Genomic DNA, 18,480 nt, shown 5'->3' with positions numbered 1-18,480 from the left:
TGTTTGGAATTCAACTACCTGCCCTCCCCTTCCAAAACCATCTTCAGCAGGCCAACAAATAGATTTTTTCTGCCTGGCCATGCCCGTAATGGTTTTATTGTTCTGAATGGATGAGCCACAGATATGCTGTGAGATTACTCATTTGACGTTCTCAAAATGTCACGACTGGGGGTTTGTCCTGGCCTACTGCATTTGTATTTTATTTCAGCAAAAATATCTGTTAGGAAGGAGAGAGGAAAGATCCCTCTATCTGGAACGACTCCAAGTACCCTTGTTGGCATATCTGCATAAAGTTGCATGTATGCAGATGTATATCCATACGTATGTACCTATATCTCATAAATCTGGAAATAATGAGACTTTTTTTACAGGGGCAAGAGACACCTGCAGTAGACATTAATAGTTCAACAGATTGGAACAGGAGCTGGAGAATATTTATAGCTGAAACCTAAACATTTTATTTTTACTGCAAATGCTGATGAAAAGAAGGATTCTTGATTAGGCGATCAGTCCCTTAGGGATTGGACTGGCAAAACGGTACCTAAAAATAGAGATGGTGAAAGGAAGGGAGGTGGAGGAAGGCTAAGGTTCATCAAATGAGAAATGGGGAGGGGAAGATGGGAAGAGCAGGAGTGAGTCTGGGAGGTTAGGCAGCAGGGGGATGAACTTTAATGGCACAGGATGAGCCATCCAAGGAGAAAATGGATAAATTTCTAGAAAAGGAGAAGAAACAGTCCACCTTATGTATGTGTTTCCTGCTGAGGGGATCTAAATGGACCCAGCTTCTTGATAGGTCCTGGAGATTTGAAAACCTGCAGCAAGAACATGCTGTTATAGCTAATATTTGGGGCATTGACTGGCTGCACCGGGCACTTTAAGAACGGCCGATCATGGGTATCCCTAACCTCTGGGCTCCTGTCATACCTTATAGCAGCATGCAGAAACCAGTCCATACCAGTGTGAAACCAGTCCATACCATCCTTGTTTATTTTTTTCAACGAGACTTTACCCATATTCTAATTCAGGCTTCTCTTTAAAAACAACGTCAGACTGATACAGTAATTCTGATCCAGTGACGGGTAAAAAAGAGTGGTTTTTTAAAAAAATTGATTGCGTTCACCCCTTTCTCCATGCAGCTGGGAGATGTGGGGGTGTTTTGAACAGCCAGCCGGATAGGTAGGGATGTGCATGTCTGTGCGAGAAAGCAAGGGGGAGAAAGTCACTTCCGTAAGCCTCTTTGCTCCGTAAATGAGTCTCCTGAGCTTCTGGATTCCAGGCTCTCTGGAGGGTGCCATTTCATGTCCGTGGAAATACAGAGCATATAAAAAACTATCTTTTTTTATCTGGCAATTAAAGTGCCCCGGAAGTCTAGATACGAATTACAGCAGTTATTAGCTTTACAAATGGAACTTTTAAGGTGTTGGGAGATTTATCTTAGACATTATATGGAACCAGAAACAGAATCAAAAGCTTCTGGCTGAGAGCTCTCACGTCTTTTTTCATTGCTTTTAACTATCAGAATCTACTGCTGAATCCACATTGTTAATGCTTTCTTCAGCTCTCCCTCACTTGATTGATTATGTCACATCAAGTCGTTTTTGACTCCTATTGACCACACAGATAGATTTTCTCCATGAGGATCTGCCCCTAACCTGGTCTTTCAGGTCTCCCAACAGTGCAGCTGTTGCCACTGTACCTGAGTCCATCCACCTTGCTGCTGGTCGTCCTCTTCTTCTCTTTCCTTCCACCTTTCCCAGCATCAGAGCCTTCTCCAGAGAGCTGAATCTTTGCATAATGTGTCCAAAGTAGGATCATTTGAGCTCGTCATTTGTGCCTCGAGTGAGAACTCTGGGTTGATTTGTTTAATGATCCACTGGTTTGTTTTCTTGGCTACCCACGGTATTCTCAGGAGTCTTCTCCAACACCAACGTTCAAAAGTATCGATACTCTTCCAATCTTGTTTCTTCAGAGTCCAGCTTTCGTTTCCATAGAGTGTCACAGGGAATACCACAGCTTGCACGATTCTGTAGGTAGGTTGGTAGGTAGATAGATTAGAGATTAGAGGCAAACTAATTCAAAGATTCACATGGAAATTACTTTGACCGGTATACGTGGAAATATTTTAAAATGCGTACAACTATGTGGCGTATCCTTTCCTTATGTGACCACCTGACTGGAGTTCTGAAAGTTGTACTGTAGTTATAGTTCAGCCCATTCCCTCACTTAGCAGCCTCGAAATGCATTTTAAAATATTTCCAAGTACCCCAGTCAAAGTAATTTCCATGTGAATCTTTGAATTAGTTTGCCCCTAATCTTTATCTAGTGGGGGAAAAATGTCTGTTGGGCTACATTTCTGTGTTGGAATAAAACTTCAAATGTTTATAGATCTGTATACTTTTTCAGGTACAATTTAATTTATTTATCATATTTATTATAATAATAAAGAAATAAAAATAATAAATAATTTATTATAATTTAATGTAACTTTTAATGATTTTTTTTAACAGTAAGTTTACAAAGGAATAGCAACATGCTACATCAGAGCTCCCTCCATTAAAAATGATGGGAAAACTTTCTAGAAAATTTCCCCATTCAAAGTGCTCTGAAAAGCAGTGACTCATTATTTGTAAGGTCTGTACAGCCAGACGCAACCTTTTCTGTTGCCCCCAGTTCCTTTGCTGTGTACACAACACTGTAACAGCCCTTGATGTTTGCACAAAGCCTTCTTTTTTAGATGGCTTGTTTACACTATGTAAAGGCCTAGAATGCTTTGTCCCATGCCTGCCCTGCTTTCAAGAACCCCTCCTTTGTATCCCAGTCTCCTTTGTCATGGCTATTTCTAATCAGTAGACCCATCTTACCGAAGCTTTCCATCTGCTACTTGCTGCGCATTAACAGCCTCCTTTCCTAGCAATCAGAGGGACCACCGTTAATCCCAAGATCAAGTTTGTCAGAGCTCTTATTAGTAATATTTATTAGAAAAAGGGTTTAGGGTGCCACACAAGAATTCCAACAAGTGCTCTATTTTCAAATGGGAACCCAATCTATAGGCCATTTGAGAAGGCCAAACTCCAGTTTGTTTTCTCGCGCTTCTTTGGTGTAAAGGGCAGGGGGCTTGCCTGTTTTGGGAAGACCAGCCAGCCTGCATCTGTTCATTGTTTTGGAAATGGACACAGGACTTCCTATTGATGTGAAAACCAACAGTCACAGGCACAGCAGGAAGTTGAGGACAGTAGCAGTAGCATTATGCTTTGAGAGAGATGCCTGCAAAGCATTCTCCATTGTCTCATTTGCTTCCATCCTTAAGTGCAATTTGTTCCCTAGCATCTACCTTCTTGTAATGTAAGACCATTGTTCTATGATCCCCTGCACCCAGGTCTTGGATAACTAGTTTTGGTTTTCTTTCATAGGATACCCTTTCACTTATTTTAGAAGTGTTGGGTTTTTCCTTCTGAAGTTCAGTTGGCCTTGCAGCCTGGTTTGCTTCTCCTTCCTGGGCTGGGGGGCAAGAACAGAGGACAGCTGTGGCAGCTGTTGAACCACACTGTATCCTGCCATTGCTCCATCACAATCCTTTTGAAAATAGGCATCCAGGGAGGCATTGCCAGTAGCGCTGAAGACCCTGCAGTTCTCCTGAACTCCATTCCCCAAGTGGGGGAAAACCTGTGCCTGTGCAGAGAGCAGGCATGGTTGGCCTGCTGGGAACTATGGGAGTTGCAATCCAGCCCCTGGAGTAGGTCTGTGCTGTGAGAGAGCATCCTTGGAATCCAGGAAGTAAGATGCATCGGCCATGCTAGCTTGCCAAAATTTAAGCCTATAGATTTAGAGATTATGTCACAATTAGCGGCAATGAAGCAGTGAAGTCTGCAAGGGAGTAAAAAAATTCAGGATTGTGGCGGTGACCAAGTGACCAGCTCCACCCTTTTTTTATGGGTGTCAATGGATGCCCAAAAGGGACAGGATTTTGGGTGCATGGCATAGCCTCCACCTTGAATTTTTTGACACCCCCTGCCCCACTGGACACCCCTGCCTGCTGCTCCTTCCAGGTTTCACTAATCCTTTGGTAGCAAGTCTGACTCTGCTTCTTCAGTCCTGCTGTGTGACCAAGAGGATGTTGGAATGGATGTTGAGGCTGGCGGCTTTGAACCCATCCAGCTGTTCCTGGGAGTTGAGTCTCTCTTGACCTCAGAGGTCAGCATTTGTAGCAGGAAGGAAATATTGGGAAAGAACGCTGCCGTGTCATTCCCGCCATGATGGGACAGAATCCTGGAAGGGCTTCCTGGATCAACGTTCAGAGGTGACGACAGTCAAAAGGTGGTGAATTCTCTCTTCTCCAAAGGGAAGAGAAGCATACAACAGTTTTTTTTTTAAACAGCAAACAAAAAAGTACTGGTTCCCTAGCTGGCTTTTTAAAAAATGCCTTTGCTTTGAATTTAAGCTTGCTTTCTGGCTGGCTCCACAGTCATATTACGCCACAGTTTGCTTAACTGTAGTTCACGGGATAAACCCCCATTAGCCAAGGTCACAGACCATGGTGAGTAAGCTTTCTTTTTTGGCAGCTCTTGGAATCCCCACAGGGTAGGACTGTCAAAAAACATGTGTTTTCTCTTTATTTCAAGGCAGGAAACATTAAAACTATCATGTAAGCCCTCAAATAAGCTTATTTTCATTAAAACAAAAAGAGATGCTTCCGACCTTCCCAGGCAGGATGTTTTAGATTTCCAAGCGCTGCTAAGATACAGTGAATTGAAAAAGATTGCCCCTCCACACACTACACCCTAAGCCATGGTTTATAAACCACAGTGATTAGGTTTATGCAATGCGCAGTGGACAACCTCATGCTGGCTTAATGTGAGGCATGAATCCAAACTCTCTGTTTCTTTCTTTTTAAGGAACATGATTGCAAAAACCGATTGGCTCATAGTAGGACTGATGATGAATTGTCAGATACTGTAGATAGTAAGCAGACAGCCTTATTTACTTACTAAATTTGGTTTGCTTCTGTGTACTCTGGAGACACTAAAAACCTCTCCTCCCCCTTGAGATTTCAACAGGAATTGACCCTCTGCTTTCCAGCCAGTCGTTATAGCCATGAAGCCAAATTGAGATTTTCCCAGTGCTGGACATTGGGGGCAGGGACTCCTCTCTCCTCTGCAGTGTTTCTCTCTCTTTTTTTTAATGAATTTTTATTGAAGTCCCGGGTATGTAATTAAAAGACAGAAACAGAAAGAGAATAGAGATAACAACGTTAAAAAACAAACAAATCTGATAGATCAATAACAAAAAAGGTATAGAAAAACAAGTAACTTCCAATCTATCTCTGGCCTTGAGAACTTAAACGTTTATTCTAAATGCTAGTTTTTCACCTCTGCAGTGTTTCTCAACCTGGGGAATTCTGGGAGTTGATGGCCACACACCTTAAAGGTGTCAAGGTTGAGAAACACCGCTCCTCTGTAATTACGTGGTAGCCACTGGCTTATTCAGCTTGTGGAACACAAGGCAAACCCAAATTTATGTTATCGCATGGGATGATCCAGTATCCAAGTCCTGGACACCTCCAGTTCTGGGCCCTGCATTTAGATTTGAGGAAACTGGAACAGGTATCAAGAAGAGGAGCAGGAGAAATAAAATAAAACCCTGGGAATATTTAGCTTTCCAAAGCAAAGACAGAGCGATGGTGATTGCATTCTTCAGATACCCAAAACGTTGTCACATAGAAGGTCAAAAAGTGGCATTTTTCATTGCAGAGCGCAAGCACAGAATAATGGATTCTAAATAACACAAAGGCAGCTTCTGATAGATGGTTGAACAAAACTTCCTACCAGGAAGAGCGGCTTGCCAGTGGAATCAGTGACCCAGAAAGATGGCAAAAAAACTGGGGCTACCAGATTCCCAATTTTTGCTCCCCATAGACCAGTGTTGTCCAAACTTGGCCACTTTAAGACGAGTGGACTTCAACTCCCAGAATTCCCCAGCCAGATTCTGGGAGTTGAAGTCCACTCGTCTTAAAGTGGCCAAGTTTGGACAACACTGCCATAGACTAACACAAGTCTCCTGCTACAATGCCAGAAGGATGGGAGAACCTCTTCACCAGACAGCCATCTGTCTGGGATCTTTAACTGAGATTCCGGCATTGAGTGAGGTGGCTTCAGTACCATCCGTTTCCATTATTACGGTTGGGTGTCAACCAGTCTGTGGGATTTGAGACGGCGTTGTTGCAAACACAAGGTCAGGGCTCTGTGAGGATCTGGCATTTTGGATCCTTTATTGGCGGGGCTGTGCCTGTTTATCCCTGTCATTTTGTGACATAGCAGTCTCTCTCTCTCAGGGGCCGGTTATCTCAGGCAGAGAAGCAAAGCTTTGCTTGATGGTTGCACCACAGATGTGAGAAAAAAAGCAGAAAACCCCTGGAAGCAACGAGGGTTGTGCAGAAATCCAGACTGGAAGGCCAAAATGTGATTCTGAGGGGGCCTGGGAGCTGTTAGGACCGTTTTGAAGAGCTCTGCCTATTTGTGGGACCAGGCACAAGTGGTTGCTTTATTTTATTTTATTTTATTTTATTTATTTTATTTTATTTTATTTTAGTCACCTTTATTACAGCAGTTTGTCACTGCAATGCAGAGCAGATTCTAGGGCCATAAATGGACATCCCACAGGGCACCAGCAAGGTTAGACTTCTCAGCACTTGCTGCTTATCAGGTGGGAATGGGTCATTTTGAAAAGATGCTCCTGAAATGATGGGGGTAAGCATTTTATGTCAACAGCAGTCTGGTTTGCAACATGCCTCTTCACCTATTACTCTTCTGTAACAGGTCTATATTATTGATTTGGATTTTTTAAAAAAACCTTAAGGTTTTCTTGGAGTTGAGCCTGTTTTCTGGTAACTGCGTATTTCCTTGGCAGTCACATGGAAGTGATTTGCTATTGCTTTCTCCAAGGATCTTTCTGTTTTTGTTTGTCTGTCTTTTGGATTTCTAAGTCTGTCCTTAGAAGACTTAGGGTTTTCTGGTAGTCCCTCATCTCATCCAGGCGGGAATCTGGTGATCTCCCATCCTGTTTCCTGGTGTTCTCCCATGCAAACGTTAGCTCCCTCCTAGATGGGCATTGATTTGGTTAGTGAGGGTTAAAGAGTGTCGAGAGCCATGGAGATGGCTTTGAAGTAAATATTCAGAAGCCAGTAGAAAACCATAAATAGGACAGAAGCATTCCTTAAGTCCTGGGAAGGGTTTAGGGTTAGGAAGAGGCCCTGGCTGGCTCCTCTCTGACTCCCTGGGGCATAACAGGGCAGGGAGGAAAAGCACAAGCAGATTTGCAAGATCCTGTTCATTTAGCCTATCTCGATAAAGTAGAGTTCTAGTTTTCTTATGGCAGTGTTGTCCAAACTTGGCCACTTTAAGATGAGTGGACTTCAACTCCCAGAATTCCCCAGCCAGCATGGCTGGCTGGGGAATTCTGGGAGTTGAAGTCCACTCATCTTAAAGTGGCCAAGTTTGGACAACACTGTCTTATGGGGTCGGTTTCTTGATATGGCCATTCTTGAAGGGCTGACAAAGAGAGAGGCAGAAGAATGCCTTATGCAGAAAATAGAGTTCATCTCTTCTCAAAGCTGCTGAAACTCCCTCCTGAGACAGACTCTGGGTCCATCTGTCAGCCCCGCCAGGTAGACCAGGCCAGGAAATCAACTCCTAGGAAGGCTAAAATGTCTTTTATTGGGATTGACTCTAATAACAGGCTCTTGCAAGTCTAATTGTGCTGTTCTTCCTCTTCTTTTTTATAGTTAAGTGAATCCAGGTGCCACTGCTTCCAAATGTTATCTCCTAACTTTAAAAAAGCTTCAGCCCTTTTGCCTGCATATTTCCTTTTTCTTTTCTATATAATTTTATTGAAATTTTTAACAAGAAGAAGAACTGATCCAAACTAAAATAGAATGAAAGAAAAGAAAGAGGAAAAAAAGTAAAAGAAAAAGCTAAACATACAAAAAGAAAGAAAATAGAAGAAAAGGGGAAAAAAAGGAAAAAAGATATAAAGAAGTGGCTTCTGATCTTCCTTACAGAAGTTATAAGTACAACTATAGTTTAACTTCTCTCTCTAAAGTTACATCATGACTCTCCTCTTTCTATAATCTATCTTGTCTAATCATCAAAACTGTAAATCATAAGCTATTTTTTTGTGTGAAAAGAGGGTTTCCAGTCACCAATAAAGTGCAGTAGATATTGTCTTTTCTCTAATCAATTTAGCCATTTCAGCAAGTTCTGTCATCTTCACCAACCATTCCTCCATTGTAAGTATTGCCAGATCTTTCCATCTTTGGGCATAAAATAATCTCGCTGCAATTATCATATACAAAAACAAAGTTCCATGACTCTTTTCTAACTGTTTATCCATTAGTCCCAGAAGGAAAAGTTCTGGTTTCAGTTCAGTGTTAATCTTTAAAATCCTCTGAATCATGTATGTATTTGAACCCAAAATTTTATAGCTGTTTCTACATGTCCACCAAGCATAATAAAATGATCCTTCTTGTTTGCATTTCCAGCAAAAATGTGAAGTACCTTTATACATTCTAGATAATTTTTCTGGTATCCTATACCACTGATACATTATTTTATAAAAATTCTCTTTAAGATTATAACATAATGTAAATTTCAGTCTTTTCAACCACATATTTTCTCATTGTTCCATCTGTATGTTATAACCAAAAATGTTAGCCTACTTTATCATACATTCTTTGACCTATTCTTCTTGTTTCACATTTCAATAAAAGCTTATATGTTTTAGCAATTACATGTTCATCATTTGTACATAATTCCATTTCAAATTATGTTGTTTACCTTAAATCTTTCTAATAACTGTAAATCAGAAATACATTGACAACTATGTCCCTCTGTCATTAGTTGTTCTCTTGATTTTATTTTATATTCCACTTGATAAAATTCTAGTGAACCTGCCTATGTCTGTCAAGGTCATCTACTCCCTCCGCCATCCACCTGCAAGGTGCAGCCTCAGTGCACCATGCAAAGCCTGTAGTGGCCTTTGAACAGATGGGAGTTGCGCGCCCTGCCTTCTGCTGACTCTTAAGTGAAAAGTGCCAGCCTTCAGCATCCACAATTCTTTACTTGCTCCCTAGGTCAGCACGAGAAGGGAAAAAGGAAACAGGGCGGGCCATCCAAAGCAACCGTATTTCCAAGCTCCAAAAGAGGCCTCGGTGATGTGTTCCTGAGGTCATTTTCCCTACTGTTACAAATGGACATGGTTATGATGGAGTCACTATAGTTTTATGACCACACCTGGTAAAAAATGTTGAAGTGCTACGCTGTTGTTCATCATTTTGAGTTCCCCATTGAGAGCGTGCGAAGAGGTCAGGTTGAATTTAGGAACCCACAGAGGGGCAGCAGTTGCAGAGAACACCTTGCATGTTTTTGCTGGTTCATTCATTGCCATCCTGAGAATTGTCCTCCTGCACCAGACTGGCAAACCATCTTAGCATTTTTCCTCAAATGCATATTCTCTCTCTGCCTGGTGATCTTTCAATCCCTCTCTGCATCCTCATGTACCCTGGAGGAAGTTGCTGTGGGATGACAAAGGCTGTCAGAGTCTCCTAGAAGTCGGCTTCAGGGCATCTTCTGCTCTGAAGGATGCATATCAGCAAACTTTGTGATTGCCTCCAGTCCTGGCTATTTCTGATTTCCTCCAGAGGCAGCAAAGTCTTTAGTGTATGCTGTAGATTTTTGAAAAGGGAAAAAAGGAGGTTAAGTTTGCTTTAGAATTTTAAGGAGGTTCAAAAGGTTTCTCACTCTCTTTCTCTCTTTTACTGTATTCTCACAAGACACTTTACCGGTTACAAACCTAGTGGCTGCATTCACACAGCATGCTAAGCTTAATTTCCTTCCTTCTTTCGCTTTGCATTTTGCATGACCCAACCTATTTGATTTGGTTATGATTCAGCGTACTGTACAAAGCTAGAAAATGAGTCAGTTGAGTAACTGGGTGAAACGTGGTGCAAACTCTGCCCTTGTGTATCAACTCTTTCAAAAAGGAGCTACTGGGTGCCTTGTGAATTCAAGCAAGCTGTTTATCAGGGAAAAGACTCCCCATCGCAAGGATGCCAAGCTGTGAAGCAAACCACCTCTGACTTCTTGCTCTCTTTCCTTTCAGGTGAGTATCCTGACCACCTTGGAACGACGGTTCAACCTCCAGAGCGCTGACGTTGGTGTGATCGCGAGTAGCTTTGAGATTGGCAACTTGGCTCTCATCCTTTTTGTGAGCTACTTTGGTGCCCGGGGTCACAGACCACGTTTGATAGGATGTGGGGGGATCATTATGGCTTTGGGAGCCCTTCTTTCAGCTCTGCCGGAATTCCTCACCCATCAGTATGAGTACGAATCCGGGGAGATCCGGTGGCGGGCGGAAGGGAGGGATGTCTGCGTGGCCAATGGATCCACTAGCGACGAGGGACCAGATCCAGATCGTATCTGCAGGAGCAGGACTGCTACAAACATGATGTATTTGCTTCTCATTGGAGCACAAGTCCTTCTGGGGATTGGAGCAACTCCTGTGCAACCTTTGGGGGTCTCCTACATTGATGACCATGTGAAGCGGAAGGATTCTTCCCTGTACATAGGTAAGTGGTGAGCCTTCCTTGGAAGGTTTTTAATTTATGTTATGATTGTTCACTGCCCGGAGTCACTTGCTGAGATGAGCGGCCATACAAATGGAAGGAATGAAGGAATGAGCATGGAGATTTTTATGGTGACTTGATTTCCCATTTTGCCGACTTTGTCCTAAGTCACAATTTTGTCTGAGATTCTACTGGGTAATTTTGAAAAGGGGATTTGGATAATCTGATTCTGCTAGACACTTCTCCCAGCTCCCCTAATGTACAATATAAATCCCCCAGTTTACAGTGTAAATTATACAAGGATGTATTTGCAAATTTGAATATTGTTCTAGCCACTACACACTTAATGCATCCAGAAAAAAGGACAACTTCTTTCCTTTTTCCTCTCCCCAGTTCACATGGTTATAATATTATTACCACTAGAAATCATAAAAGTTATTAATAAATCATCTCTTCAGAATGTGGTCCTGAGGCAACTGATTCTTGATTCCCAATAACGTTGGCCAACCTTGTTCCTCCTGACCCTTTTTTTCTCCTAAAGGAGCTGTTGATTGATATCTCCAGTCTTTAGCTCATAAATACAGTCTTTGCAGCTCTGCCCTCATCCACCATCTTTCTGTGCAGTGGGCATTTACAGATATATCTTAGGAGGTGGGTAAGCAACTTTAGGAAATATGGAAACCAGTAAGGAGTACAGTATCTCTATTTTGGACCTCAATGGAGCTGGGCTTGGTATCTGATTTTAGTGGACTGTCAGCATGGGGCTTCTATGGTGGAATAAGGACTCAGTGGTGGGGTTAGTGATGGATCTTTCTGGGCCATGGAGTATTGGTAGGTGTCTAAACATTTCCATTTCTGGACTTCTGGGAATTTCAGATCTAGTTGGGAACTCTTCTGGTCTGCCCAGAAATTACAATTCCCATCTTAGATTTTTTTCTGCAGACTGGCTAGTGGTGGGGGCTACATTAATAAGAGAAAGGATGATTGATCCATAATTGCTTCTAAGAGTGACCATATGGAGCGTCCAGGTTTTCAGCAAGAAAGCTTAGTGCCTCTGAAATCCAATTACTGGGAAGCAGCAATGGGAGAACACTGTTGTCCTTGTATCCTGCTTGTTTCATCCTAGAAGCCCTTCCCATTGGCTACTATGAAGAATAAGATATGGGACCATCTGGATTAGACCACTGGTCTATGAGGAGCCCTTCAGATCACTGGGTCTTTGCAAATTAAAATGTATCCATTAATTGAAGTACATAGGTAGTAGGTACCTTTTACTATACATGTAGGTAGGAACTCATATTTCACTGCTATAGAGATGCTTACTTAACTTGAGACTTTCCATAGCAAATGTAGCTACATTACTCTTGTTTTATGGCTTATGGGAGCTTCATCCGCTGTTCCAAACATGAAAAAAAGATAGATTTATTAAGTTACCAATGAAGTGTAACTTAATTATGAAACTTGGCTACAGGGTGGTGTTTGCCTTGGTGATCCTTGTAGATCTGCTCTAGACGTTGATCCTGACAGTGTCCAGTATAGCAGCCACCAAAATCCATTGTCTCTGGACATACTACAATCAGCATTTTCTTTTCTGTTGCTTAAGAAATCCTCTTTTAATTTGGTCTCAGGAAATGAATGCATGTTCCTGAGCAGAAGAATGGATCTTTTATGACTCACACAGAAAAGGAGATAATTTCGACCAGAAGGGCCTAAAAGTTTGCAACAGACATCTTTAGACTGGGTTTTGTAGATGTCTCTAGCTGGATAAGGAAACTGATTGGTGTAGGGAATGAAAAAAATCCAAAATGCAGTCTTTCTTCATGTTTGTAATTGGAATGGCATGGTGAAGATAACCATTCTGTTTGTTCAGGGTTGCTGGCATTCAACAGAACTAATTTTCTGTTAATAATCCTTTTGGGCTGACAACTGCAATGTGATTCATTAGGAAGATATTTTCCAGACGTCTTCTGTGAGCAGCATTTCTACAGCCTTTTAAACTTTAGTCATATGGATCATTTGAGATTGAGGTAGAAGTGATTGATTATGGTTGTTTAAGAAGAAGGGGCTTCTTTTTCTTTTTCACTCCTCTAAGATTCCAGAATGTTCTCCGTTTTTTAATGTCATTGGCCTGTCTTAACATCTGAAATTGCCCTGTTCTTGGGAATTGAAACTAAGCCTTTGCATTGGCCTTGTGTGAACATTGGGGTCAACCAAAGGACCAATCTCAGTGTCTTCCCATCTGCACTTGCTGCACTGTCCTTTCTCTGCTACACCACCACCACATATTGGTGGCATGGCTGTTTTATATACTTTGCTCTGAAGAGATGATCAGATTTACCTGTTTGAGTGGCCTTGGTAGTTCCTCATACACATAGACATCATGTCATTTCACAACATGTTGCTCAAGGAGGTCTTCAGAATGATATATCAAATGAATTGGCAAGGCTCCAAACAGCTACAAACCTTAGATACAGTGGAGTGACTCTTGCATGTTTAGATGGCAGTGGGTGGTGGCTTGTTCTCAGTTTACCACTTGTTCTAATTTACCACTGAAGCAGCTATTTCATTCTGCCTTGTGGTAGGGTCATTTCTGACAAACACTCTCTGAGCGCCATCAGACTTTTGCATGCAATCCAAAGATGCTGATCTAGAAGGTACCATGATATGGTGGAAGGGATAGACTTCAGATGAGCCAATAGGGCAACATTGATGATGAAGGAACAGAGGACTGGGGTGCAGAAGACAGGCAATGTTTGGTTGCAAAATTTCTTCAAGGGGAAGAACAGAAGGTACCCGAGCTCTATCTAAGCCCTATTGCTCCAAAGTCCTGGGGGAAGAATGGTCAGGAGAATATTTCTTCCATGAAGGAATGGAAGACTTTTCCATGCTACACAACCAACCTGCAACTATAGCCTAAATTACAGAATGGGAGAGTGAAATCTTCAACTGTAGTTGTTATCTGGGAATAAAGCAAGCACAGGTTTTGTGAAAAGATCCATTCTCAACTACCCAAGTACTCCAGATCCAGGAGAAAGTCTTGCCTGAGATCCCTGTCATTTGAGTGATGGTGGGCACTCCTGCTTTCTCATCCTGGGCTTGAACATGACATAGTTACTGCTGGGATCTCTGTCCCTCACTTCAGTACCATGCTGACAAATCTGGACTATGTCTTTGTCATTTCTTCACTTACCTGCTGTGATCAGAAAGGGATATCTCTATCAACAAGCCACTGGATTTTTACAGAACATCTGTTCTGTTCTACAGAACGTGTTCTATAATAACTGGGCAATCCATCGCTTTGTCCATTTCTCTCTTTCTTCAGCTTCTTATTCTGTGGTCTCATTGCTGGTGATATCTGTTGGCCTTGATGAGTCCCCTCTTGATAGACCAGCCCCCTCCCCGCCCCACTGTTTGCTGGCAGAGATGCCAGCTGCATGTCAAATGGAATTAATTCAGAGGTGTTTTCCCCAGGGTTAGAAGGGTGGTGTCTAGCTCTACAGAGCTGGGCAAGATCAAGGAAGCACAAACTATGCCGATTTCAGAAAAGTACCTTCAATGCTGCTTTTGGAGAGTATAAGAGGAATTTCCGTGCCTCATATATAGCAAGTTTCTTACAACAGAGGTCATCTTGGAATGCTTCTTCCCAGATCCTTCTCCACCTGGACTGAATTGCTCTTTAAGAAATAAGTTGCAAATGGACTCCCCATCTGTCTCTCCCTTCCATTCCTTTCCCAGCCTCCCCACAATCTCTTACAGGCATGAGTTGAATCAATGCAATCTCGTTTTGAACTGCTCTCCTTGGGAATATGGCTTTTTGCAGGTTAAAGTAATATTTGCATTCTGATGTGCAATGAAAACACATTGGCACAGAGCAACATTTCCAGTCTTGCTGCTCACCAGATGGAATTGGTGTGTGCGTGGGAGTGGGTGTGTCTGTTGTGACATCATTCAGAATCAACTGAACCTTCTTTTCCTGTCACCAGAGCATTTTTATGCTACAAGCTCATTTATTCTATGTAGCATTGGTGATTATGCTGCCCTCTACAGATCCGCTCTAGGGGTAGAAGCTGGAGAGTTTTCTTCATAACCAAACCTTTTCTATGAAGGCTTTGGCGTAATTCTTTAAGCTAGAGAGTAGGCAATATTATGCCCACAGGAAGGAAAGCAAGCTGCTTGCTTTCAGCATCACCTTTATTTCCAGAAAAATGCCTCTGGGCGCCATTTCCTTACTAAGAAAATAATGGGAGAGCCTGCAGAGCATGACCTCTGGAATTCTTTCCACCTGTCCATCCTACGAGGAAGGCCAGACCAAGAAAGAGACACCACAGAAGACTAAAAATGACTGTAATTTAGATTGGTTATAGTAACAGAATCTTGCAAGTGTGACCGTGGTTCTCCTCCTCCCTCTTTTATCTTCATGTGAATGAGGGGGGTGTCTGTCTGAGTTGTTTTCATAATCCTCCACCATTGTTTGGACTCAAGCAAACGTCCCTTTTCATTGCTTTGCTGTTTCCTCCCTTTCTCCATCAAGGTCATCCTCTTCATCCTCTACACCAGGGTTCCTCGACCTCGGCAACTTTAAGACGGGTGGACTTCAACTCCCAGAATTCCCCAGCCAGCCTTGCTGGCTGGGGAATTCTGGGAGTTGAAGTCCACCCGTCTTAAAGTTGCCGAGGTTGAGGAACCCTGCTCTATACCACCCCTTTAATTGCAGCGATCTTCTGGGTCATGTGACCAGGAGGAGGGCTTAGAACGGAGCAGACGTCAGCATCCCAAGCTGATACCCAACTGCCCTCCTCCTAATAGGGATGCTCTGGGCAGTTTCTTCTTCTCTGTAGTCCCCAGCCAAATTCAACCCATTTTCAAACTTCCATCTTTCATCACAGGCTTTCCCTGCCAGCCCAAATGTGTTCCCCCTCTGCCTGGTTTCCAGAGAGTCCTCCTGCTGATGAGCAGACGGACGGAGTCCCGAGACCCTTCAGATAATTGCTTTCCCACATGCCACTGGGGTGGCCAGAGTAAAAATGGCAGATGACCGAAGTCTGAAGCTTGGCCTGAAAGGGTATCAGCCTGCCAGCAAATAAATAAAAATAAAGCAATGCTGTAATAATAAGAGCATCTAAGAGAGTTAGAGTGGGTAGCCAGCTTCTCCCTGACATGCTAACTATTTTGTGACTCACGAAGTGGTTCCAATGGCACCCCTTTGTGTGCGCGCCCAAGCATGCTCTTAAATTTCCAAATCATCCCACTGACTGCCTGGCTCTGGAAGTCCAGCTTTCCCACATTTTGCACCCGATGAAACAAGTGGGATTTGCAAGAAACGGATGAAGTGTGTCTTATGTCTAAGAGGCTGCTCTGGTTCAAAATCCTAGCCAGCTATTGCTTCTAATTAGGAATATGTAAATCTGCCCGTTTCTGTTTTCCCCCCAGTTTCTTATTTTTGCAATTATCTCAAGTTTGTTTCCAATACATTTCCTGGCAATTTTGCAAATAGTCTTCCATAATGCAATGCCTTTTCACATTATTTTCATGAATACATACATTTTTGCCTGATATGTATACCTCTTTCAATTCATGGTGAACTGCGCTGCAAAAATGAGGAAATTTGGAATGATTTGGTTTGAAAATGCAGAAGTAGCTTGCATTCACAGGTAAACACAGTATCTATCCTATTCCTGTTCTATATAGGCATTCTATATATATATATATATATATATATATATATATATATATATATATATATAGGCATTCTACTCTTTTTGCACAGTTCCTTTTCCAATTGTCATTCCATTTGATGACTTCAAAACTTGTTGATTTCTGTCCAAGGCTATGCCCTACTGATTTAACTAGATCAAAAGCTTTTTATAGACTATACATTCCTTTCATATAAAACATTTTATATTGTACCTCATGGACAACACTGTGATGGCAGATATAAAATATTGAGCGTATAGACTAGATGGCAAAGATAGATTGTGTGTGTGCGTGTGTGTGTGTGCGCGCACACACACCCCAGAAGAAGCCAGTGGTTAACCACTTCCATATTTCTGCCAAGTAAATTACATGGATATGTTTATGAGATCAGCAGGAGTCAAGTTCAACGGAGAGGAAACATTTCTTGAAAATGGATAATGTTTTTTTATGGAAAGTGCTTGACCACATCCTTTCAAAAAAATAATTTCTGGTAATAATCAGTCTTTCCCAGTTTGCACATCATTTTCCACATCAGTTAAGGAACATGCCTTCACTTCCAAATCAGGCAAAACCATAACGTGCTTTGTTGCAACTTGGTTCAGTGGGTGATTCCAACTATCTGTGGTGTCTTCAGTAAGCCAGGATTAAGTAAACCCTGGTTAAGGAGAATACATGAACCTGGCCTTTGAGAAAGCAGGCTTTGAACAGCATGTTGAATAACAGGAGGTCTTACTCTCAGCGCTCACATTTTCATAAAACTAAACAGGCAAAGATGTGAGAGGCAATGAGGATTTGAACCTTTGAGAAAAAAGGGGGAATCTTACTTTGGAAGCCCCCATGTCAATTTCTAATCCCATGTCCTTTGCTGGCTGGGATGGACGGCCACGTTCCTCTGGGCTCTGGTTTAAGTCAGAAAATGTAGTCATACCTAATCAACTAATGGGAAAACCCCTTTCCACATTGAAGGGGAAATTGTTAGGGGTACTTAAGAGGATGGCTTTATTAAATTAAAAAGCGGGGGGGGGGATGCACTGCATTATCACGACTCCGAGCCTGCGGTCTCTTGCTGCAGTTGCTCCACTTCACCATCATTTTGCTAAGAGCTTTTCTGCAGCTTGAACTGAGTAAGCAAGGTGGGCGGTAGGCAGAGGATCAAACCATTTACACGCTGGATCAGTCTCCTATTTTGCAAGACACATTTTTTTTTTGCTGAAGCGCCAATCAAGGAAAGTACCAGTGAGTTGAAGATGCTGTTAGAAGCTTCTGCAAAGTGAATAAGGCTTAATTTGTATATTTCCCTGGGATGATTTGTTCACTGGGCAGGTCATTTTGTCCCTCCGTGGGCATTATTACGTTTGGGCCCATCTTGCTAGAGGCATATCGTGTGGCAGAGGGTCTCCTGATGTCATTCGAGCAATGGGGGAGGTAGGCCATGGGTATCCAGGGGCCAAAAGGGGACAGGTGTTGTCACACATATCCCAACATCATTGCTCAGAAGATGCAACTCATCTAATTATATAATTTACCACTTTTAATTGAGGACACCATGGCATGTGTGATGTCATTGTGGTTTCCACTGGTCGCTCTTGAGGGTGTCCTGCATTTAATACCAGGGTTCCTACTTCTGTGTCCAGGACTAAAATGATTTTCACATGTTAAGGTTTCGTTTGCAAAAGGAACGAAAGCCATAAAAATAAAAAAGCACTAAATCACAAAGGAGGCATGATTCAAGCTGATTCTTGATGTACGGTTGCTTGTGATGCTGGAAGCTGAGCCTGTTCGGTTTTGGAGGTGAATGCCCTGTTGTGTGCTAATATCCCGTCAAATACTTTATCTGTTTTGGAATTCGCCTTGAACCACCCTTCAGTTACGTGAAATGGTTGCAGAAGCTCCACCTCTTTGTACATCCGTCATGATGCAGTGGACAGTTTTGAAAGGAATGGAGGGGGCAACACAGCTTTCATCTGCTAGACTAAAGCCTCCAATCCTGCAGCTCTCTGAAAAGAGCTACGTTTGCACGGCACGCTGCCACAGACAATGACCCAAGTTTAACATTTACCAAACTTATCAGGCTGTCTAAATCCTTAGGTGACTTGGTCTGATTAAACAGACTGTGTGAACACAGTCCAGGGATGTCCACAGGGTAGAGAAATAAAAAAGTCAGGGTGACA

General features: G+C 42.5%; 1 protein-coding gene across 2 annotated transcripts in view; it reads left to right on the top strand.

Annotated features, from left to right (window-relative positions):
- Positions 1–18,480, top strand: part of SLCO3A1 (solute carrier organic anion transporter family member 3A1) — a 124,868-nt gene that overhangs the window by 15,388 nt on the left and 91,000 nt on the right. For both annotated transcript variants that reach the window (XM_088136435.1, XM_088136436.1), the window contains exon 2: positions 10,153–10,618. In XM_088136435.1, the coding sequence (XP_087992561.1) occupies positions 10,153–10,618 (466 nt within the window). The remainder of the gene's footprint in view (positions 1–10,152; positions 10,619–18,480) is intronic.

The sequence above is a fragment of the Python bivittatus genome, unplaced genomic scaffold (assembly GCF_059951505.1).
Source record: "Python bivittatus isolate LINGU-HERP-01145 unplaced genomic scaffold, Pbiv_v1 ctg000140_np1212, whole genome shotgun sequence".
Lineage (NCBI taxonomy): Eukaryota > Metazoa > Chordata > Lepidosauria > Squamata > Pythonidae > Python > Python bivittatus.
Note: the sequence above shows the minus strand (reverse complement) of the source record. Positions and strands in the feature narration are given on the sequence as shown.